The sequence below is a fragment of the Opisthorchis viverrini genome, assembly GCF_000715545.1.
Source record: "Opisthorchis viverrini unplaced genomic scaffold opera_v5_16, whole genome shotgun sequence".
In the NCBI taxonomy this organism is placed as follows: Eukaryota; Metazoa; Platyhelminthes; class Trematoda; order Opisthorchiida; family Opisthorchiidae; genus Opisthorchis; species Opisthorchis viverrini.
In genome coordinates this window covers 1,219,703-1,244,244 of record NW_008751672.1, presented here as the reverse complement: position 1 = coordinate 1,244,244, position 24,542 = coordinate 1,219,703, and the positions used below count along the sequence as shown (strand labels likewise).

General features: G+C 44.6%; 1 protein-coding gene across 1 annotated transcript in view; it reads left to right on the top strand.

The window, feature by feature from the left end:
• Positions 1 to 10,773, top strand: part of T265_01485 (hypothetical protein) — a gene marked incomplete at both ends in the record, with an annotated part of 35,317 nt that extends 24,544 nt beyond the window's left edge. The window contains 4 exons of the mRNA XM_009165526.1: positions 153 to 237; positions 2,444 to 2,632; positions 8,304 to 8,613; positions 9,937 to 10,773. Of these exons, the coding sequence (XP_009163790.1) occupies positions 153 to 154 (2 nt within the window). The remainder of the gene's footprint in view (positions 1 to 152; positions 238 to 2,443; positions 2,633 to 8,303; positions 8,614 to 9,936) is intronic.
• Between the last annotated feature and the right edge of the window lie 13,769 nt (positions 10,774 to 24,542).

The window sequence follows — 24,542 nt, the reverse complement described above, 5'->3', positions numbered from 1 at the left end:
CCACATAGTGATTTAGGTTGCTTTTGAACATGGTGATCCAAACACATGACATTTCACACTCTTCGTGATCAACTAGGGGTCTGTTCTTTCACAAAATGTATGCCTGATGTCTTTGTTCTTCATCCGTCCATCTGCCACCCTCAAATTCGCAGGATACCTTTGGCGCGTCCACTTGTTTTCCCTGTACTTTTTGATCCCATTCATGGCCGTTTGCTGGGCTTTGTATAAAGTCAACCGGTGAGTATGTCCCATTTCTTGTTTTACCGTCTGTGTTATGATTTATACAAACCGCCTAAAGCATATGCTGGAGCTTACCAAAAATGCTGTCTGTCACCCTTTTTGTCCAGTTTTTATTCACTGGTACAACCAAAGGAGTGCATACTTTTGCGAGTCGGAACTCCGGCACTCGAAATTGCTCCTGGATAAATACACAATAGCCAACTATTAGTGAACTTCGACTATGCAGTGATATGGCCTTGCTTTTCGACGATTACCACTCCGCACCATCTATTCGAAACAGGATGTTTGTATTGGTCTCTGTTTTGACATGCGTTTAGTATCTAAAATGCAGCCTTGCTTCAGGATTTCCGATCCTTTTGTCCCCTTTGGAAACTCTGAAGAGCTTGGCACTGTGTATAGCTTTACGTATATTGTCACTAGCCACATTTGTATATATTTAACCATAACGTATCAAGGAGCTCCCCTTTCCACTCCAGACCCATGCTAACGAAAAAACGATGGTAAACTGTGACACAGTTGCAAAAAATTAAAACGCCTTCATCAAATGAAGTACTTCAGGGTTTCCTAGTTGCAGCACATGTGGTTTTTCACTTTTGCCCCTGGTTATTAACCCTACAGGAAGTCACCTGTCCGATCCCTGTCATTTTCTAGCCGTACTGCTTAGCTAAAGAGTGTCCTTGTCTGTTGGGCTCTTCACAACCCCCTATCGTCCGTGCATGGTGACCTGCGATAGGTCATGGAGGTTCTCAAAGTGGTGGGCATACATTAACGCAACTATGAAAAATGTATTGTCAAAACATGAGGGTGTGACTAACAGTCAGTACATTTCTGTCTTTGACTGCAACACGGTTTCACTATCCAGGACCGGATTCCAGTAAATAATCGCCATTGCACTGCCCGGTTAACTGCCTCAGTTTCGGTCAACAGATCTCGGCGTGGTAAACGGTGTTCTTCGTGTCAACATACGATCCAAAGACGCCAACTTAGAATGAAAAGAACAGCTTTTATCGAGATTTTCATGACTTTTCCGGTCAGCGCGAAGTACAGATATCGTGGTTGTGGCAGGTGATATGAACGCCCATGTCAACCGGCTGGGTATTTTAGGGGCCCATGTTTGCAACCGATTCGAAGTTGACGCTCATTGCGTAAATAATGTCGGGCGAATTTTTCAGTGATGTACAGAACAAAATGTTTCTAATCAACACAACCTTTCAGGACAAAAGTTTGCACCTTAGTACCTGGGTACCGTCAACTACAAACGAGCCCTGGACTCAGATAGACTATGTGGCAATTAGCTACCGGTGGAGAACTCCGCCAAAAGATTCTCGTTCATTTTGGAGCACACTCTGGACTCTGTTTGCGGCTTTGTGTGGACACACGTGTCTAATCGCTTACCCTCTGGAGCCCGCCGGTTGATGCAAAGCCATTCAGTTTACCACCCGCAAAGCGTCTCCGTATCTGAACGATATCGAGTTGAGTTGGTGGACACAATGGTAATTTGTACGACGGCGCATAAAGGTAAAAGAGGCCATGCACATGTTTGAAACCGTCAGTCCGAGGATGCTGACACATTCGATCTCGTCACGGTCAGCCGTGTATCGAGTGGAAAGGGCTCAGGTCAGTTCATGACTTGGGAAAGAAGCATGAGAGTTTTTTCAGTCAACTCAATCTAGCTGACAGCTGCTATCTTCCAGGATGAGGGCTACGGGACGAAACAAACAAACTGTTGGTAACTCCTTGGCGATCCCCTATCAGAACTGTTCTCAGTGCGTAGCTCTACGACTCCATACCATGTATTCGAACAGAATTTAACACCGGTGGACTAGTTTTACAATGGTCTCCTGTAGTTTCCTTATCTTCAGTGAACGACACTGTAAGAGGTAGAAACAGCGTACTTTACTATGCGGTTTATAGCTGAAAAGTGAACTAACTTGTGGAGCCCAATCCAAGCGTTCTCGTTCTCAGTGGAGCCAAAGTTTGTCGTCAAATCCACTCGTGAATGCTTTCCACTTTTATCGAATACTGAACTTTGGTTCTCGTATGCGTTTCATTTTACTTCTCCATGTGGTCCGCAGTCCGAGTGTTGCTTACCTGTCTCATTAGTTAAAAGTAAAGATTGCTTGTGCTAGTTAAACTACTGCAGTTTGTGTCTAATTGACCTCAACTACTAGTTTACTTTACTGGCTTTCCTATTTGTTTCCAGCTATCCGGCCTCTGTTTTTGTCGGGGACACGTTCTGCTACTTTGCCGGGATGACACTGGCTGTTGTCGGTATTCTGGGCCACTTCAGCAAAACGCTGATGCTGTTTTTCCTACCACAAATCGTAAATTCTTTGTACAGCATGCCCCAATTGTTTGGTCTCATTCCGTGTCCTCGGCATCGTCTACCTTGGTACGTTTATCCGCTTTTGTAGGATTGGCGGTATTATTACTTCCAAATTCAAATGGCATTAAGCAAGTATAACCAATTAAGGAGGGTTGAATAAACCTGCTGATCTACTGAAATATGTGTCTGTCGTCCCGACTGCCCAGATCCTTCGCCTGCGAAGTTCTATTGGCTGTTGTTAAACCAGTGGGACTCTCGAGGACAGATAAGAAGTTTAGTAGCTATGGGTTCAACTGAACCACGACCCGTTCAGTTTGTTCCTTTGTACCCTGTCTCCATATGGTAGGTACCGTCTGCCACAGTAGGTACATTGCAAGCTCAGGTCGTGAATTGGTTCGATCTTTGCGTAGGGAGCAGTCGGGAGGTTAGTATACGGGTAATCTCATTCACTAACAAACATCTGATTGTAACGCTTCTCGCTACCCAAGCATTCTTTAAAATTCAGGAACCAATGAAGGCGTTTCTCTATTCTTTCAATTTTGACCTCAAAAGCGCACGTGCGCCTCTTGTTACCTCTCTCCTTTTGCTGATTTCGTTTGGTGTGTAGCAGTTTTCCCTCTCCGTGATCATTCATTTTGTCTTATTTTCCTGGTACTATTCAAAGCAACACTCCTCCGACAATGGCTCTAGAAAAAAGAAGCAGGAACCTTGATGATGTTCCTTTTCCAATACTTGGATAAACTTCCCACAACTAAAAGGCAGATGAATTTTCAGACGTTTGTCCTAAAAGAGAAATCTCAGTGAATACGTCCCGTGCTGTAGACACTAACCTATTTGCACTCCTCAATAATCTGTTTTGCTTTTGGCTGTGCTTTCGAATCTTTGCAAGCGCGTCATCCGGATAGCAACAACCTGCGGTTCCAAGTAAAAGGTCTTTTAACCGATCTTTCTTTTCAATCTGATGAGCCGCAATAAAGAAATAGGGTTCCCTATGGTCGGGCTTCTCGAGACCCGACCACACCTTTACTATCACTTGGCGTCCGTATTTTTGGGCGATGTATCTAAATATTAGTATCTTGTGTGTGCCTATTGGTTGGTCATTTAGCAGTTGATCAGCAGTCAAAACAACATTCTCTTTTCGGTGATGTGGTGACAGGCTCAACATCATTCGTGATGTTTCGTATCACTGCAAATGATCTCCATGAATTCCATGAACCTTTGTGGGCAAACCACTTGATACCCAGTGTCGGGCAATAACTGTCCAGTATCAGTCTACGGTAGACATCTCAGCGCGCTGTCTCATTCTGTGGTGTCTATCTTTTTGCGTTGCTTGAAGTTGCGAACTCCCAAACTATTTCTGTTTTCGTATTTGTACTCTGACCCACTGATTGTCTCGGCAGTGAGCGAAATTGTTTTCTGAATAAGCTCAGTTTTCCGTATATCCTCGCTTTGTGCTATTCGTACTACCTGCACACGTTACGGGAATCCAGGGGGCATCTAACTGCCTAAACCGCTTATCTTAGTTGATGCTTTTCCGTGAAAAATGTACTCGGGGTATTGCAATCTCGCTGAAGTAGACGCGTTCTTGATTGTCTGTGTTTTACAACAGAAATCCTTGGCTAATACTCTGCTTCATCGTTTTCAGTCAATCACACTTTATTAACAAGCTGACTAGCACGTGGGTGCTTCTCAAAGGTTACCTTTTTGCTAGGGTGGACCAAGTGGTCAGATCTCGCTTTTTTAGTTGCGAGAGATAGCATGCATCTCGAGGCCTTGTGGGACAGCCCCGCCCATTCCTATTAGTTGGATTAGGTTGCGATGTTTATGTCGTGGTCCTTGTTGACAAACTTTGAGCATTTCAGAATTCAGTACATCACTTCCCTGCTACTTATATGGTCAATGATCAGTCTGTTTAACCTACTACTGTTTTTTGTTGAGACGTCATCAAGTGGGACACCAACTTGTGCGTAGCTTGTGATTGCAAATCGATCTAGTCTTGGTGGATTCAAGTTGCAACTGAGTGTTTACTGAAACCTACATACAGTTTGGTGTTCAAACGGTATACACGGAGACTAAGCCTTCCTTATGAACTGAGAGAGGAGTGAAGCAGTAGTGGGCTCCCACAATATTCATCGGCTTTATGAACAGTATCGAAACACGCTTAGATGTGTTGAATACAACTGAAAAATGGGACAGCCCTTGTGCAGCACTTTCAGCTGAAGAGTATTGTAAATGAGATATATGCAGGTGAAATACTGCTGTTTTCCGTCAAGCCGCCTTGCGAATTTGTTTTTTTTTTCGCAACCTGTCAGTTTCGCTTTGCGTTTGCGAAATCGATTTTTGCGTTTTTTCAACGTTGGAGAATCGTCCGTATGTTTCTTCTCTGTACATAGTGACATTTGATTCCACTGGTCTTATTCTGATCCCGACGGTCGGTAGACGATATGAAGGTGTGGACAAATTAGTTCTCGGGTTTCCAATTTAATGAAAACTGCTTCCGGCCAACCGTGGAATAGAATAGAATTGGGATAGCCCTAGAATACCAGTAGCACTGAGCAAATGTGTGGTGATTTCTGGGATATAACTTGCACCGCGTGCATGGTGTCCACCACTCGTGTTGTCCTCGAATCAGCTCCTCACTTTCAAGGAATTCTTATGGTGTCTGTAACGCCAGTCTCTTGCCAATGACTGATTAGCTGTTTCTAATCGTGGGACTGGATTGGAGAGTGAAGACCACAAATGCGATGTTTGTTGTCAGTAGAATCCATCAAGATGGGGTGAAGTGCGACGATTGCCGCTATTTGACACCAGGCGTCGTTTTGTGACTGGCGTCCTGATCATCTCTACCTTGACTGAAACTAACAGTCATAAAGTCGTCAGTATGTATTGTTTTCCTTGGACATGTTGCCGCCAATCTGCAGTCGTTTTGTTGCAAACGGCATTCAAAGGTTGCCTCAAAAGTTGAGCTTGGTCAATCCCTTCGAAGCCTATGTAGTTGATGGAGTGGCAGGCATCATTGAATTGAATCTCACTGAACGTCATGGAGCAATTCAGCTTCAGGTCTCCACCAGCGCATTACGAACGGCGCGCTTTGTAGGTTCAACCAGTGGCCTTCCACATACTTTCCAGATTCGTTTGTGTTGTATCTCTTCACCTGCCCTGACGCTACTGGGTTATAGTCACAAGACAAGAAGACGACCTGAAGGAACTGTGTATTAACGCAATTACAAACTTCTATATATATGATTCACTTGTCACCGTATTTGATGGTCGATCCGCTGTCAACCAACCAGTGTGTCTCCCACACATCCACACCGGTTCTCGGGTGGTTGTTCCTTTGTCTCTGTTGATCATAGATGGCCGTCTGTGCGCTTGTGTACGACGGGGCGCCTTGGCCATGGAGTGGGTGTGAACTTTCTGTGTCCCTATTTGACCTTTCTCCGGCACGTGATGAAATCGGACGTGATTCAGACGTGGGGCATAAATGCACGGCTCTGTTTCACATGATTGTTCCGCTGCGCAGTAGGTTGATGCGCAGCCGTATTAGTTTGGAAATCGGAGTTAAGTGGGGACCTGTGCTAGGTGTGTGTATTTGGGGTTGGGACCAGAATATCATGCGTACCGATGAATTCTCGTCGGCCAGGTGACTTCCTCCTGAATGTAGCGGTCACTGCGCTGAGTGGTTTTTTTGTCAGACCAGCTCTATCCTTTCAATAGTAATCAGTTACCGTTGTTCTTACCAGGACAGTAAGGTTGTTCCAACTCGAAAGATTGCCTGGAGAAACCCAGTGAATGTGATTTGTTTTAATAATTGGTCTCATTGATCGGCAAACCTGTCTCGTGCTAAAATCTAGATTTCGCACGTCACCGCAGAGTAGGCAACAGCCTTGTTGGAAAGGCTTATTTTGGGACGAATACTGTAGTATTTCACGTCCCTATAACCTGGTTGAAAGCCTCAATCAGGTTTGAAACAAACTCGTTTATACTTCAAGTGGAAGAACAGGCATCTTCGAATGCAGAGTCGCTTATTGCGAAACGCGAACAGAGTAGCCACAAGCTATGGGATGTGAAAACGAAAAAATCGTTTGCGTATTTTTAATCCCAGCTCTTGTTGGCGTGGAAAATTGCCCCTCAGAGACGCCTGGAGTGAGGGTGCTGTTCAGGAGCATACCTTCAAGCCCATTTTCACAAATCCGGAGTGAACAGGTTCCAGTGTACATGCATGGGGGCCCAAAGGATTCAGAGTTCGAAACGACTAAAATGGTAGCAAACAATCGCTTAATAATTGTGCAAGACCTGACGGTCAAACGTTGCGAAAAGGTATGACGTAATAACACACTCAGGCCAAATCTGAAGTGCGATAAAAATAGTTTTTGCTTGATGGGTTGTTTGTGCAGATTGTCGTACGACAGGATTCAACCCTGCCGCGTTTTCAGTTTGTTCAGCCAATCGATAATTTGTACGGTAAATCAACACCGCTTGTCGTTCAAATGCTTAAACAACTTAAACTTTGGATGCTTTTATCTTGGTTGCTGCATCCCCGCGAGTAAGAATCTTTGTGCTAGTAACGAACTAACGCGAACAAATGAGGCGGATTGCAAGGTAGAAGCGGTATGCATTTCACTCTCCCGTTTATCCTGGAGTTATCAGTGGGCAAAGTTGTCAATAAATGAGTGAAACTAATATGCTGCTGTTGAAGATTAATCTCGTTCTAGACTGAATCTGCGGCACATGAATCCGTTGTCTCTATTCATTATTTCGGAGTAGTTGTCTGAGATATTTTCCATGTTAGGAAAGGCTTGGAGGACCGAATGACCTTTCTTGAATTGAGACATTGTTTGAAATAGGTTGAGAACTGTCACTCTAAGTGATTGATGTCAATACTGCCCCACCACTTTAGGAGACTCCTCTTGATTCTACCATAGTTCAGCGTAGAATACCTGTGCAACTTTATTTGTCAGAATATGTTCCATTGGGGATACTGATTGAAGGTGCCGAATTAGGGATATGGTATGACACAACACTCGATAGTCATCGAGTTCATCTCATCCTCCTCATATTTTGTTTTCTAAGTGGTGCTAAGTGGCTAAGTGGTGCGAAAACTCCAAGCGTGTGACCCAGGTTACAGGGGCTAAAGACCACCATGAAAGTTCACCATTCTCCCCAGTCCTGTTTCCTTGATGTCTTTCATTCTTATGGATTCAAGCCATTCGATCCTCTGTGATGGACGGGAGTGGTTATCGATCCTCTCTTTATAAGAACAACGATAACACCACAGTTGGAGAACCGACTTTGATTAAAGTTAGCTCACATGGTCATTCGATTCACTGAGTTTGACCAATTTTTTTTAAAAAAACAAGTCCCATTCTACAGTTAAGGAGGTCCCACTTCTTTCTCTGTCACTCGCACAAGGATTCCTTTGGAAAACTCTGTAAGTTGTTTGCTTCGTACTCAATTTAAGCTCCTTATAGTTTGCTTGGCGCCAACGGATTGCTTCTTATCCCATTACCGATCCGTTTATCACACTAGTTAGCCTTTATGCTAGCCTTTCCGTCGCCTAAATCTAACTTGAACCCGCTAATTTAGTTCTTTTTAACATGGGATATGGACACTAATCTTAATGTTGCTTTCTAACTACCTTCGTCCAATCGAGCGATCGTACATCCAGTACCATGCACACGAAGTTTCTTCCAGTTGTCACAATTTTTTAAACTTAGTGTCAACATTAAAATTTCAGGTACGATCCAAATGATGGATTACTCCATCCCAGTAAAGTGCGTTTCCATCCGAAATCACTCAGTACTATGGGACAGTTTGTATTGAACACGTGTGCGCGCTTCGGTATCGTCGACTGTCACGTCGTCGCAAGTCCTTGCGTCGCAGAGAACGATACAAATGAACTGAACGTTGATCGGGATATGTCCACCGGGAAGGAGTTGACGGAAGAAATTGTTGAAGTAAACAACTTTACGTTGATTAACCTCTGGCTACGGTTCAGAGGTCCGATGTCGGAAGCCGAAACTACCAGGTCCCTCCTACTTCTACAGGTCAGTTTAATTTGGCTTCAGCTATCCTGGATTTTCAAATGATAGTTACCTGACCCACCACCAGGTTCTCGAAGATTAGACTCTGAAAAATGAGCGTACTTGCAATTATCGTTCTCTGTCTTGTTAACTACGGAGACTGCCTCAGGATTATCTCCTCCTTTAGAAGAGCTATTTTCATAACCATGTCCATCTTTTCCATTGAATCGCTGCTTTTGAAAACCATTCCCTTAACTTGAATCTTTCTGCTGAGGAGCTCCTAACGCTGACAGTGCTTAAGAAGTATAAACGGGTAATCTTTGCGGGCCTCAAACTACTTCCCACTTGCAGTGATCACGTTCCTTAACTAGCTGGATCGCGCGAACTACAACACTTTGAACTTTGCCCTTGGCAGACAGACCGTCCATATTCTCATTAGCTTCCTCGATTCGACCAGGTATTAAGTCTTTTGTCAGATAACGAGCTTAGTGCGGTTGTCTATTAGGATGAATTTTCGAGCCATTTTGATTGACCGGACTGTGGGCATAGGCTTCGGGTTTGATCCCATCCAATCTTACAGCGGCCCACTACGTTGCGGTTGTGAATTTCACACAAGTCATGTGACAAATGTTTTGTCATTTGGCATAGTTGGCATTCTCGAAGTGTGTGCCTGATAACACTGGATGTGGGTAACCCGGGCAACAGTTTCCTGTAGACCCTTAAACTCTATGGGAGTTGGCTCAAAGAGACATGGTGGCGACCCTCAGTCGATAGAAAACAAACTCAAATAGTATCCGAATGCCCTGGTGCCGTTCGACCTGTTTAGAGATGAAATTGTGATCGGTACTTTCTCTCCCAGGGAGAAATAAGAATGAATCTGATGAACCTGGCTCTAATGCTGTGGGCGTAACCTAAGCAGGGCAATATCAAAGGGCATCTTGGATGCTACGATAACCCGTCTATCACGTTGATGGCTTTCACCAGATTTCATCACATATGGAGATCACGTTGCCTTGTTGCTGCAACGCAAACAATTCCTTCAAGTGACTGACAATATCTAGTGTGTCCCTTGTTCCGTCTTTCATCTGGATCTTAATACTTGATTATCAACGCCCCATTTCACTACATACCATGGTTGTTTCGTCGCTCACATTTTCTACAATCCACCGATTGGATTTAAAGCTGATGCGCTCCACTTATTAAAGTTTCCTCAACAACTACACTTAGTTGTCTAACTTGGAGTTGTGTTGACGCCATCACATGTTGAGCCTCATTGAGCTAATACCGGTATACAGGGTTTCTTGTACAAAACTGATACATCTCCTGTATCGACCGCTTCTCTTCTAGATTTACTCGTCGGTCTTGGCGTTCATCATTCGCTATCCGCTTGCCTGGCTGTTCTATGGCGTCCCCACCAACTAACTGCGGACTATCTCATCACTGAAAAGTTCCATGCCTATCAGCCTCCCTTCTCTGTTTGAGTCTTTTTTATCTCCCAACTAACTGTGGACCATCTCATCACTGAAGAGTCCCATATCTATCTGTATTCCTTCCGTCTGAGTCTTCTTTTATCTACTTTACTCTGTCACCGCTTTTTTCGGTACATAGGCAGAGGAATATCCCTGCTGGTTTGCACAAACTCAGGCACGTCACAGGACCACCATAGTGTATATCATACCGTCGCCAAAAACCGCCTTGTCCCTCACAGCGGTACAAGGGAACCAGTGTACTTGTTTGTTTATTGTGTTCTCTGCTGGGATTTACGGCAACTGTATTGAGGAAACGGCATATCCGTTTATCCCCTCGACGGACAAGACCTTGATTCCGTATTTGTGTCCCTCGTACCATTGCACTGTAGCAGAGCAAGGCTCCATCGGTCTGACTATCGTGCGGTCAATTCCTTCAACGGTCCACTTGATACTTCGCACCATTACCGGTCCTTCCGGTAGTCATCCCTTTCAGATCGCTAACGGACTTGAGTAAACATCCGGACAGCAGTTGTTGGCGTGGTCTGATCCTTGCTTCAATCATCTGTTGGTTAATTCATTAGATCTCAACACAGATGGTGAACCTTCAATTGTTTCTTTAAATCGTGACCCATCCCCGCGGGAAACCTAGCAAGTACCAAGTCTTGGAATTTCATTTGATGCACAGTCATTCATGGTTTCTTGAAATCTACCTGCCATTAGCATTTCTCTCCAACTATGCCCTATGGGTTTTTGTGTTGTAACGCATTTCAGGTTCATCAATTTGGTAGAGGATGCCGGACATGTTTCGATAGGCCGAGGTTAATTTCATCCGTCCACTCGTGTGTTTACGCTGATTTTAGAGCGTATTTTGTCGCGTAGTATAAGTTACGGCTAAGGTACTGTTATCGTTGGGATTTATGCATTTATTTGGAATTGGGAACTGCTTCTGCAGGGTTCATACACGTTTAAAAGCAAATCCTAACCTGCATCACTGAGTGTAAGAAGATTGGGTAGATTTTTCTGATTATCCTGCCGCTTTGAAGCTGATCAGGGAGGTTGTGAACTGTACAGGAATACCTATCCATGTCTATTCCATGTTGCTTAATTGAGTTAGCCAGTGGATTGATTCAAGGTACCCATCTTGTCCGATCTATTCATCGTCATCGTATGCAGCACAGCAGCTTTATTTTGGGAGGGATACCACTGCACCACGTTTTTAAAGTCGCCTCATGTTCCAAGTACCCAACCTGGAGAACCAGAAGACTTAGTCAGATCCCTGACTGCTAACCAACCTTGTATGTGAGACTGCGAGTATCGAACGGACACCCCAAATTGTAGTACGATGAGCCAAAAACAACCATCACATCACGGTAAGGTCTAGTCTCTTCGTGATGGGATGTATCTCACTTTTGTCCATCATCTACTTAGCTAGTGTGATTTAGCTTGTTTTCACAAAGAGGTGTTTTCAGCAGCAGTGGGCTGAATCGGGCGCTTCTCACGCGTTAATTCACGTTTTATCAGGCGTACGCCTGCCATTTTACAATCTTGAGAGTTGCGAATTTACCGACTTGTACATTTGTTTTTGGTGTTACATCACTTCGGCTTATTACTGGTGCATGTCTTCAGTTTTTTCTAAGATGGTCACCCTTGGATTCCGCTGCTGGGCTGTTCCATCTGCATCTCATCACCCTAGACATACCGAACTGTTAAACGACTTTCTGCGACAGTGGTTGCGCAGACCAATCTGGTTATTGATTAGGAAGCCCGTTTTAGTTGCGTCTTGTGAGTAGTGCTGATCTCTATCACACTTTTCACATGCACATTATGGATACCAGCTTTTAACTTGGTCCTCTATAATTTGGTAGTTATAGACTACCGTTTGAACATTTTGGTGGCTCTGGGACTGTCTCCTTTTTGTCCAAACTCCCATCCCATTCAGGTTTGCTTTGGTAACGCAATTCAAATGTGTGCGTAGGTTGAGGTGACAAGTGAATCCTAGAACGATTGCCAGTTCGTGGTCATGCTCAGTGAATTCCATCCAGTTTTCGGGGCTTTTGTCACAGTATCATCCGGTATCCGTCCTTAGTATCAACTGTCACTGGGTGCACCTTGACATGACAGCCAAGGGTTCCAGTGTTCTATACGAGTCAAGCTCTCCGTCTACCGAGGTGTCTTTTCCTGGCCTCTCGTGGAAGCGCATTTGCTATCAAACAGCTTGTGACCCTTTGGTATTCTGTCGTTGTTCCACATTGGCAACTGATTGGGTACTAGCTCCCGTAATTTAAGCTTGGTTATTTTGTCCCGCGTGTATGACATCTCAGCACGAGGCACCGGAGTCTCAGTACGCACAATGGCCTGTAGCTTTTCTACCTAAATTCAGAAGTGCGCGTCAACTAGTTTGTCTGATTTCGTGCATCTCTCAGTTGGCTCTGTCCGGAAGCTACATTGATTCACATGATTTCCGGTCTGCCGCATCACCACGGAATCGTTTACCGTTTTTGGTCACGTGGTTTTGTATGAAAATAAGCCGGGACACATCGATCATACGTTTACTGCGTGTTCGCTGACCTATCGGGGCAATTTTTCATACTCAAGTGTACGTGGTGACAATTTTGCCCAGTATCCGATTTACTGTTTTCCTGCCGGCTTTACCAGAAAACTATGTTTTGAAAGGTTCTGTGAATCGATGAGGGTTATTGAGGCTGTGGACCAAGTTGTATGGCACGATTTTCGTTGATAGATATAACCAAGCCCCGAAAAATGATGCTGGGTTTCGTAATTTGGGGAAACCTCCTTAAGCGCCCGAATATTTCCTTCTCATCATACCCAATCTGCAAACCTAAAAGGCACCAGCTGATCCGGTGAAAGTGACCATAAATCAGTTGCAATTTGAATTGGAAGTTATCCATTCGTACATGCAGTGATTGATTTGAAAATGTGGCTGTGTCCCGCGTTTTTTATTCTTCAAAACTGGTGGGTCGACGGATAGGAACCACCTGGAAATGCATATCCTGTTCCCAGCAAGAAAGTTCTTTAGGAAGACCCACCAGTGATCCCTATGTATTTCGGCAGCCGTGTCTTTGTTTCTCAACCCCAGACTACGGATCAGGTGTACGCCGTAGGGTATCATGTTTCCAAGACAGTAGTTAGTTTGCCGTAATCGGTGCAACGAACTCAAAGCTTCCTGCGTTTATTCTCAGTGTCTCCATTTTGGTGTCGGCCAGCACTCTGTGCTCTGAATCCGGCTCGATCTCTGAACCAGATAGAGGAACAGATTAGTTCGGAAAGTGTTTTACGCTGACGCATAACGCTCGACAAACAGCGAACGATAATGTTGGCGTTTTCCACCTTCTGATGGCTGCCTCTTGGCACCGCATTTAGCTGGGAATGGATAGCCAGATGGCACACCAGTGATCAGTTGACTATTGGCATTGTCATCACCTTGAATACCAGTAGGACCAAGGCGGTGCGAGCAAACACCTTAGGCAACTCACCTCTGCTTCCGTGGTGTTATAAATGGCAGGAAACGAAGATGTCCGATTCTATTCGGCCGTCTGCCTTCACAGGTTACTGCGGCTGGATTTGTTTGCAATGTCAAGTTTCGGATTCTTCCGTGATCTGAAGCCGGATTTTCCTGAGGTGGTCACTGCGCAATTCGGGTCTTTACCGAGTCCCAGTTCCACTCCTCAATCGACCACATGTGAATTGTTCCGTGCTGCGGTTATCCATCATTTCTTTTACCAGATCTAACCAACGTGGCTGGTCCTTTGGCGAACTCAACGTTTCGGATACCAATGAATCCAAAGGATCTTGCGCAGGTATTCCTATTGGAGTCCGTCGGACGTTCTAATATGCAGTTAGCAGCCTCCATTTCCTCTGCCTTACGGTAATGAAGAAAAAACGGCGGCGTGATACACTGTAATATCGATATCCACACGCAGACTGCGGAGGCCCCAGGAATGTCCATATGACTGGCACTAGCTTTAGCAAAGGGAACAACTAGTTTGGTATCAAGTGACAAGTCTGTAGATAGGATGTTCCTGATGTAAGGGAAGTCCGCACGATGGATTCACGGTATCCTATGGTATACTCGGGCGGGCTGACACAAAGGTGACAAGGCATAAAACGAAGCTGAATGTTGCCCAAGCAAATGCTGTGACTAATCACTTCAATTCTGTCTCTGAATTTGCAAATAAAATACAATCATCTGAATAAGCAACGTACGCATTGGTGCGGCTGATTTGCCAGTGAAACGCTAACCAGAAGCTCCGGGCTGTCTACGCCGTTGGTGAACTTGCGAAGAAATCGTGGTTCAGTAGTGACAGAAATACGGCAGCCCAACATCACTTCATTCCCCTTCGCAATTTCGCAAGCACCGATAAAGATCGGTTAAGTGGCGATCTACTGGGTAGAGAAATGGTGGTATCACGCAGGACGCGATTATTGTGTCAGTGGCGTGTTATTCAAAAAAATTTCGAAGAATTTCACAACGGTACTAATTTGGTGATTTCCTGATATTCCTAAAAGAGTAATGTGCCTCGTGAAACGAGGGTGTAAGAGACTGCAGTTGCGAATCATGTGTTTCTTGTTCAACTGAGCTCCCAACTTTGTCTACAAGCCCCGTATTCCCACTACACCACTCGTGGTTACTATCATCAAACCCAGATAATTGCATCAATCTTTCCAACACGGCCTAGAAGCACCACAAACAAACCAGGAACCTAAGTGTGTGGCTTCCTGTTGAGTGTTGTTGAAGTGTGAAATCTCTATGAAGACACTATGTCAGGTCAGCCTTGTTCCCATACGGAATATCCTCCCAGAGGTGTGCTGATATATCTAAGTTAATTTCCATTTTCCGATAGATTATCAATGACGGTGCCTGCGTTGCGTTACGTAGCGCTAAGACGTCATCGGTCCGGAAAATTAAAAGATGTGAATTACGTTAGTGTCACGTGTCTATTGCGCCATTTGCTTTTGTACTGAAGCCGACAGCATCGCGTTCGTTATGGTCATAGGTTATTTTGACGGTGTGAATCTGGGAATCTAGGGCCTAGAAAGCGAGTGACAAGCTATGAAGCTGGTATGAATACCACAAGCAGCTCACTACATCTGAATCTACTGAGGCCATTCCATTCAATTTGGTTGGCCCATGTCCTCTATCTCCAGGACTCTACATTCACGCGTTAGAATGTGTTATGCTTAGTTCTGTCGCAGTACGGTGCGGCTGACATTGGCAACTGAATGCCACGACTAATGAGTGACCTAGCGTCACTGAATTCCGATCATTCTCTTGGTGACTTCGTATTACGTATTTAGCCTCAGTCTCCTATAGGCTGGACAGTGCTACCTCTCCGGAGGCCAGTATGATCCTATAAGTTCTCAACCAAACGAATTCTTTGGAAAGGCTAACTAATCTTTTATCAGTTTGAGCGTTGATACAATTCAACGTTATTACTAACGGGGCTGCTCGTACCCATTTGGTCACCAGCGAGAGCTAGTACAACCCAGTCCTTTTCAGGTGAATATTTAACTATACTTACAGTTTTGAATATTAGCCTAAGATAACTATGGGACTACATCTGCCTGATAGCCCTTAAAAATGCCTCGTCACTAGTCGTGAGGATATCATCAGTTCGCGCGCCTGAGTATCTCACTCCGGCGTCGATTGACGCACTTAAGACGAGCTACATGTATTTACCTATCACCCTCCTACAGAATGAAAACGAACAGGTGTACAAACATAGATTCAGTTGGACCCATTCCCCTAGGCCCAACCAACTCTGCACCAGTCTGACATCTTTCTACGTTGCTTGGTTGCTTGACTGATTTGATCGCGCACGTACGAGGTAGGGTAGCTGAGAGCTGATCTTTGCTAATTGTTGAGGTATGGACGACTCCGAATCATAAGGGTCGATGTGATTGGCTGAGCGGAAATCCCGGAAACAATATGGGTACAGTATGATCAAGAAAGTGCAATGACGAGTTTTACGTCCGAGCTAAATGCATGTCGAAAACCGTAGTCATGGAAGTTAAAGTAAAAAGTGGTAACTTCGCTGGTTTCACCTTTTTGTTCCGAAAGGAATTCCAAATGGTGTCTCTATTTTACCCTTTTTCCTAGTCAAAGAGAAGACACATAAACGTGGGACTTTGAGTATCATACAGCAAATCGGTTAGCATAGCTCCCTTCCCAACCCTCCCACTGAAAAATCCACTGGCAGACATGTATTTACGCATCAATAAATCAGGTCCCGCCTCCAATACACAGTTACTTACCCTACTTCCCCAGATAATCGATGGAGTGGCAGGTACAATCACTGTACGACAAGTTCGTTGTTTTTACAGCTGCTAATGATGATGATGATGATGAGCCGACTTTACGCAGCCAATAAGCTTCGTCTTACAGTTGTGGTTTTCTGCCTTGCTATATGATCTGCGTCCTGGACTGAAGATAGTAAATTGAGTGTTAACATATTACAAGATGAGTTTCCTCCCTGACTTGACAAGACAGCCAAAAGTGTTATGCATGAAACAGGGTGGTTTTCTGTCGGGGAAACTAGTTCGAAACGGAAGCATAACCATTTAAGAAGAAACTAGTTCCGAATCCACCTTTACTGAGCAGGTCTTTATCGCATGTCACATTCTCAATTGTTTTGCTCATACCGCTGATAATCCGACCAAGAGGGTCGGATATGCAAACCGTAACTTCTTTAGAATGGATTGAGTATTTGACGTGAGCAGCGTTTTACTTTCTCAGTCCATCGATATTCTCAATCGTCCCTAATTGGCTTCCCAAGATGTGCAAGAACAACTGATACAATCTATTCTTTCAGAGTGAAACCACTCGCACACCATCATGATTCTGAATTTCTCACACGTGATCTACTTGCTCACTCCTAATGCATTCAGGTGACCAAATCATGCTTTGTAAGTCCGTCCCGGATATGGTCCAAGGAAATAAATGGTGTTTAATTTCATCTGACGTGTTGTGTGGAGAAGTTATGACTTGCATGAAATTAACCGGAAACCATAAATCCATCGAACAAGCCAAGGCGTTGATTGGTGTGTATTCGTGCCGTTCTCCTGCCAGATGATCCAGCAACTGAGCGAAGGCATCTTGACCAATGTGGTATTCCAATATTTCATCAAGCTGCATGCAGATTCTCACAGGTTTTACAGCAATGTTCGTTTTGCTGCTTGTTCAAGAGAACTAGGTATTGCAAAACGTAAATTTTGTTAAACACCACCTCATCAATCGCCTTTTTATTGTACGAGTTTCCATCTGGTCTTGGGTGTATTCTGACAGACAGTAATAAAGGTTGATAGAGTTCTTTGCTTTTCACTGTACCAATAACCCCCGAATTAATGAAAATCCCTTAAAGATTTTGCGTTAAGAATGCAGCATGGTGTTTGATGGTTCTAATATTTTCCAACCCATAATGCGATGATGATGATGATGAAGCGATGTCCATTCGGCCTTCATTAGTGGACACTACGTACTGCACATCTCCCACGTTAAGCATAGGGTCTGCCTGCTGACACAAGTGGTTTCTACAGTGACATAACCAGTAGCTTGCTGTTCCTTATGGTGTTGTCGTACAAGCACCTGCTGCAGCACCAAACGATTCCACATTTGCGTCAAACAAATGCCGTTTGACTCACTGTTAGATTCACTCATCACACTGTGCTCAAATCCAACAGTGTTCACTGTTCTGAGGGGTTCAGCGTTCTGGATTCTTTCCTTCCACTTGATCTGAGGAGACATTTTGAGTTGATAGTCCAAGTGATATCGAACCCGAACCGATTGGAGACAGCTGCGCAGGTTTCACTCTGGTGTGATAGATCTTGTTGGAGTTGACAGATTTTTCTGGACAGCCCACAGTACCTCTCTTGTTGACTTAATCGAAGACAATGAAAATTCAGCGGATTTCGTTCAGGATGTTTCTTGGTTTTGTCTCACTGTGCAAATTAGGTGAAGCATACTTCTGCCAATTTTCTTCGGAAATGCTGTTTTAGGGAACACCAGATATTAGTTGGTTGAGCAGGATATGGGCCTTGCTCTTGTCTGCTTTGCGTAGGAGACTGGTTCCGTGATACGACCCTCATAAACAAGCCCGTTGACCCGTTCGGTGGGGGTTTTCCGGCAAATATGTGCTCATTGCCAGGTTTTCCAGTCACTTAACGTGACGCACCTCATCCGGTAGTCTGTGTTTATGGGTTAAGTGTGATGAAAATGTGCCTATCGATCCGAGCAAAACGGGTTCCTTTCTCACATTGCTGTCTCTGGATAATTAGTCAGAGTAAACGTCTTGTTCGTATAGCAAGGAATTGCACAGTCCTTATGAAGCATCGAATACATCAGTTGGCATGCACACGTTTACTACGAGCACCACTTAGATTAACTGGGGCAGTACTAACAAACAAGGAAAGGCGAAATCGCATTCATTTGCAAACGCTACCATATCCGAATGACCTACAATGGGTTGGTGAAAAAAAGTAGGAAACTATCAACAAAATTTCCACTGTACAACACTGGTCTCGCCGTCAACTCGTGAAGTTAATTTATCTCATTTCCATTGCACCTCGCGAAGCTGTCAAAGACCCGTTCACCTTGAATAATCGTACACATTTGAAATGTGAACTTGTGTGACACTGTATTGATGGCTTCTCCCCATTCATTCACATTGCTTTTGCGTTGCATCTGATTCGGCTGTTCGTAATTCTGAGATATTCACCAGCGGTAAATTGATTCCTTCATACTTTTGCTTGTGAAAGCATCGTCACACATAGGAAGAAAGCTTGGCGCAATGGCTGCCTACGTTTCATCACAATCATTTGCAAATATCAGTTGAAACAGAAACCAAGTGCATAATTCTGGTCTCTGTTCTCGTGGCCACAGTGCATTACCTGGTTTGATATTCCCTTAGGACAAGACTTTTGGGCATCATCAACCCGGCTTTTAAGCGGCTGTCACCAGCAGTTTCCTACTACTTACTTTTCAACTTGCTTTACTCACTTTACTTACTTTTCTACTACTTAGTCGTTTATACGGCAATGGATGGTTTAGTACTAATTGCAGGTTGTACTATGCTCTGCATATGTAAAAACTTCGTAACAGCCTGATGCGGATTTAAGCTCAGGCGAAGCGCCGTCGGGGTGAAACTTTGCCGTCACTTATGTCAACAGCGATTGCGTGCGATCCCAGCCGCAGCAACGCGAGTACCTGTAGAAAACCAAGGCTCTGGTCGTTGGCATACCCATCCGAGTGCGCATTTTTCGCGTCAGCCTTTCATAGATTGGTTTTCGCACTTTCGTGAAGTGGAGTCCGCAACCTCACGCTCTCCTTTGCGACGAGAAACCTTCTCTCAGTGAGAAAACGAGGCCAATTTTGGTGAAGCACGCCTGAGCGAAGTGTGAAAGCCATTACCAGCAAACTCAGCTGCACTGGTCATTGCCGTCTTCCTGGATGGGGACCCCGAGACGGTCCACATCAATGGTTAGAGACATTGTCAGACATGGCCTAGTCGCGCATCCAAGCAATTGTCTTCAATGCATAGCTCCCTTTTCAATCCCCCTCTCACTTGGCAGCCCACTGACAGTGCTGGATTTATGTACCAATTTACGATCTTCCGCCTGGAATGCGCAGCTACCTCCCTCCCTCCCCCCGAATCATCGGTGAACGAATCTGCGGCAGCTACAACCACTGTACGACGAGTAAACGGTTATTACACCTGACAATCATGATGATGACCAGTGTGACACTGTAGCAGCCCCATGTCACATGTGCGAATCGGTAATAGCAAACGCTGTCGAGATCACGTGATGCGAGCAGACATTTCGAAGAATTGCGCCAGTTCCGTACATTGCCTCAGCTGGATGCTCACAATACTCTGCTAATGGTGCTTTAAAAAGGACCCCTTGTGTTTCAATTGGAGTTTTTTGGCTAAGAAAAGTGCGTACTTATCCAGACACATGATTGATAGGTCAGCTACACTGGACAAAACGACGAGTAATAAGTTTTCAGCTGTGTGAGGGTCCAGTGCTCCGACTCGCTTCAGCATGAAACCACTTTCCTATTGAATCTCGTGGCATACTACTCAACTACGTTCTCTCATCACGCTGTGTAAGTGAGATAAAACTGTCCACATGGCAGTCAACCAGTGTGAGATCAGACGTAAGGCCTGAAAATGTCAACCGGGGTAGACAGTGATAGACACAGACTTGCGCCTTTGCCCTGTTCGAGGATCACCGACTGAAATGAACACACTACACTTCCCTGCCGGAAGTAAGTGACTTCATGCAGAACTCCTGGAGATAATTGAAGATCTCTTTCTACCAGTTCGACACGTTCTCTAGTGTTGAGTATCCCATAGTAATTTGACAAGGTGGACTCTCGTGGTGGATCAGTGGGTACATCTTGAAGGCCAGTTCTAAGAGCATGGCCAGCGTTCACACCCAGCTGTTCAAGAGTTCAGCCACTTCCGAATTAGAAACGGTTAGAAGTAATAATAGTTTGTATGTCGACCATTTGTGCAAGTAAACATGCTCTGTGCGCAATTTCATAAAGACCAGGTGATCGATATCTTCGATGGTCACGTGCAACCACAAGTAATTTCACGTGGCGTCTAATCACACAGTTGCGGTATGTGAAAACTGTCAAGGTATCCGAGAAAGCTTGCTCTAAGTGGCAGGAAGTACTCGAACATTCTAAGATGAATTGAGTAGCGTTGTTGCCATTCAGTACTTTAAGTAGTCAAGGTTTACCATTTACAGTGGCGCGTACGGTGCTCGCTTTGAAGATAGGATAAATGTGTCACGGCAAAACCTTAGCTGCTGTTGAAATTAGAACATATGGAACGGAACGTCACTCAGGTGTCTACCACAGTCCCATACACTAGTAGTATTCTGCTGATTCTTTTAGCCGACCTAATGTCAGGTACAAAAGTCAAAATAACCACGACAAGTGCTTGTTCTACCCTTACGGTTGTTCACCTCGCTGATAAACAGTGGCAGTTGAATGTCATCATTTGCCGCACAACAGCATTGTTCCAGACCGAGTTTTTTTGCCGCATACGCATAATAAATATGAGGGTCTTACCGGGAAGAAAAGAATAAAAATAGATTGGGAATGGACTCGTGCTAACCTACCATAATCATTCCACAGTGCATCCACAAATTAGACACGCATTCAGGCAATCCGGAAGAAGAAATGACAACTATAAAGTCAGCAAAGTTGATTGGAGATCATTTATGGCGCCCCGAGAATGTACAAGGTGATCAAGTGGAATCCATTCTGGAAGGTGAGTCACGCTCTGTCACAACCCACTGCCAAGTCAAGGGATGTTCATCTGCTTGCTTGTGTTAATCTGAATGAAGCATAAAACAGCATTCTTCTTTTAGCAAACAATGAATCGACATGTGCATTACATGGCAAAACCGCTACGGCCTTTGATACCGGATACATTTCCGTTGCACAACCGAACAGCGATTCTTCAACTTTTTCACTGTAGACTTTCTGGGGCCAGTCTAAGTGAGCAATGATCCTGCCTGAGATCGCGGTTCTTGAAGACCCGCACACACCTCGGTTCAGCTGCTCATACGTCTCACAGCCGTAAAACAAAACTGCCTGTACTGTTTCCTCATGCGTGTGTAACTTGGAATTTGGGGATATACCGCTTTACCGCTATAGGTGTGTGTAATTAGCCAACGCAATTTGAGCCCAAGAGATTCCTGAATTTACTTAATCTACCCAAGTTCAATCCAAACACTTAGAAAGCTCCATAATGCCTGTTGGGTTAGAATTGGCGGGGTCAGTGACTGCATGTCTAGGAGCGTAACCTCATACCAAAATTGCTGGTCGCGTATCCGTCTGGCGTTGCTTCAGCACCGGACGAAGATGTGGTCAGTACAGCATCTACCACTAATAAAGGTGATATCAGTGTTGAGTGCTTCCTCCTTGCCTTATGAATCTACATAATTGTCAAAAACGAGCTGGGATCTATTGCTGTGATTGGTCAGCTGGAACATTCTTCTCGGAATCCCTTCAGTCGCGTTGCCTTGTGGTCTATGTTCCTTGCATTCGATTGATGCGCTGAGTAGCTTCTGTTCGAGGACTTATTCTCCCTGATATAGCTGATCGGTTTCAGGTATTTGGCAACCGAAATCTCGGGACAATAGTTGGAATGGGCAACGAGGTGGACGGGCAACGTGACTCTGATGGGGTAGAATTTACTTTACGCAAAGAATGTCTCCAGCATGTATATATTTGTAATGAACTACACATAAGGTTGCTGAAAATCCATCGACAGCCCACGACCGGTTTCGCCCTTCTTGGGGCTCATCAGGTAGGCGCAGTCCCCGGGTTTCCGTCAACCTAATATCCTACTTGAAACCAAATTGCACGGAATTAGCGAATATACACTCATCTGCAAACTAATTCGGATCGTTCGAGAGACTCACCTGAAAACCAGAGAGTGTATATTCGCTAATGTCTCCAGCACTTTAAGCCATGCTGGTTGAGTGACCATTTACCGAGAAGGGTATTGTTTGCCGTGCCCCAAATGGAGTGGCGGAAATCAAGAGGTGGACAGAATATGACATATTGGAAGATTCGCCCTGTAAATGAAGTCTGTGTGTCGGTTGTCACTCAGGTGAATGGTGATCTTTCGGTCGAGCTTCACGACTGACCTGCAAACGTTTCGTCGTCGTTCGAGGAAAAATCCTCAGTGAACAGTTGGTTGAGTATCCCAAACGCACTGTGCATTTGGTTCATCTGCATTGAAAATCGTCAGCCGTGCGCGTTTGCCCCAGCATTGTATGACGCGTGTCTAAACGTCGTTTCCGCCGGCCATGCCAGCCAAAAGCTAAAATCCCTCGTCACGTCAACTCAGTTTGTGTTCCTGGATTTCTTGCTTATATGAATGAATGACGGGGTGTTGTCATTTTGAACACGTTCCTCCGGTGCTGCAGGGGACAGAACCACCCCGAGATTAACCGCAGTTGAGCCACTTTGTGAAGAGTGAGTCAAGATGCCAAATTCTATAAGAACTAAGCTTCTTTCTACCACAGAAATGATTGGAATTCACATTTCCAAGCCCATCCAAAAAAGTTGCGTACACAGGTTCAGTCTCACGCATCCGGACAGTTAACTGCAGCTGACTTGCCGAGTTCAAATTAGTGTCTTCGATATTAACCACTGATAACTAATTTTTGCCAGACTGACCCTTAGTCAATTTTGATCGATTGTGTTCGTCTGCTATGTGTCTAAGGCAATAGGAGAGATATTTAAAAGATCACATCTCGATTGATTCTTCCTATCAAATCCTATATCTTCCGTTTCACTCTCTGTGTCTGTAAGGTAACATATGCTATGATAAGGTGATGATCCACATGGTACACATATGGACATAATGTCGTACTGTCTGCCAGTATAGTCTGCCATTCTTGTCCGACAGGGATGAAAGTAAACGGCACCAACGTACTGACAAAAATTCGCACACAACGTGATGGCGAACGCAAAAATTCGTCCTTTTAGGGAGTGGGGGTAGGTTTTAGTACTGTTCAAGTAATGCTTGAGTGAGGCTGACTAACATAGGCCGCAAGAGCTGATTTCTTTTGGGATCCTTTATACTGTACACACTATGGAAGCATTGTGGGGCAGTGGTTCACCAATTCAAGCCAGTTTTGTGGATGGTAAACAAAAGAAACCTAATGAGTCGAAGCTCAGTAAGCTCAGTACATTACTAATACTTACAAATCGCCCTCGCACTCATGACTCGATGACAGTCGACGTAATCTCTGTGGTTCACACAACCTCAAGACTGATGATAACACAAATCACAAATCCCAGGATCGTCTGAATCGTACGTGTATATCCTAACCAGCAGCGGCGATTTGGTAAAGACCAGAGGTTAAACACATCCACCACATTCAGGTGTATTTACTCTCAAAACTGTTCAAAACGCATAAACTTAGTTGCATGCAAACTGTTTAGTGACTGGTCTGTTGGAGTCTACTAGTAAATCACAGCAAAAATAACTTCTCTACCTTAATTGGCGATCGATCCCCGACTCGTCAGTGCATTTTTTTCAGCGGCACAAATAACGCTAAAAATAAACTGTCAATAAGATAGAATCATTAACCCGTCGGTTGGTTCGTGAACATGTTAAAATCAGATAAATAGTCTGTGATGTAGTCTGCTGCATCGTGGTTTGCACGTGCATATAAGTAGTCAGCTCTGTGTCGGTCAAAACTGACCTTGTTTTCAAGCCCAACATAGTAGAATACGGAATAATGAAGGAGTGGTGTGACTGAGTAGCAAAAAATCATCATCATCTGTATCAACAGCATGGCAGCAGTGTTCAACAGTGATGTTTCGCTGCCCCAACAAACCCGGGTGTTGTCATGCTATTGCGGTCAGATGTGTTGCCGTGTTTTTCTACTAAAACTGTAAACCATGTTGACTGTGATAGTGCCGAAATTTGTGTT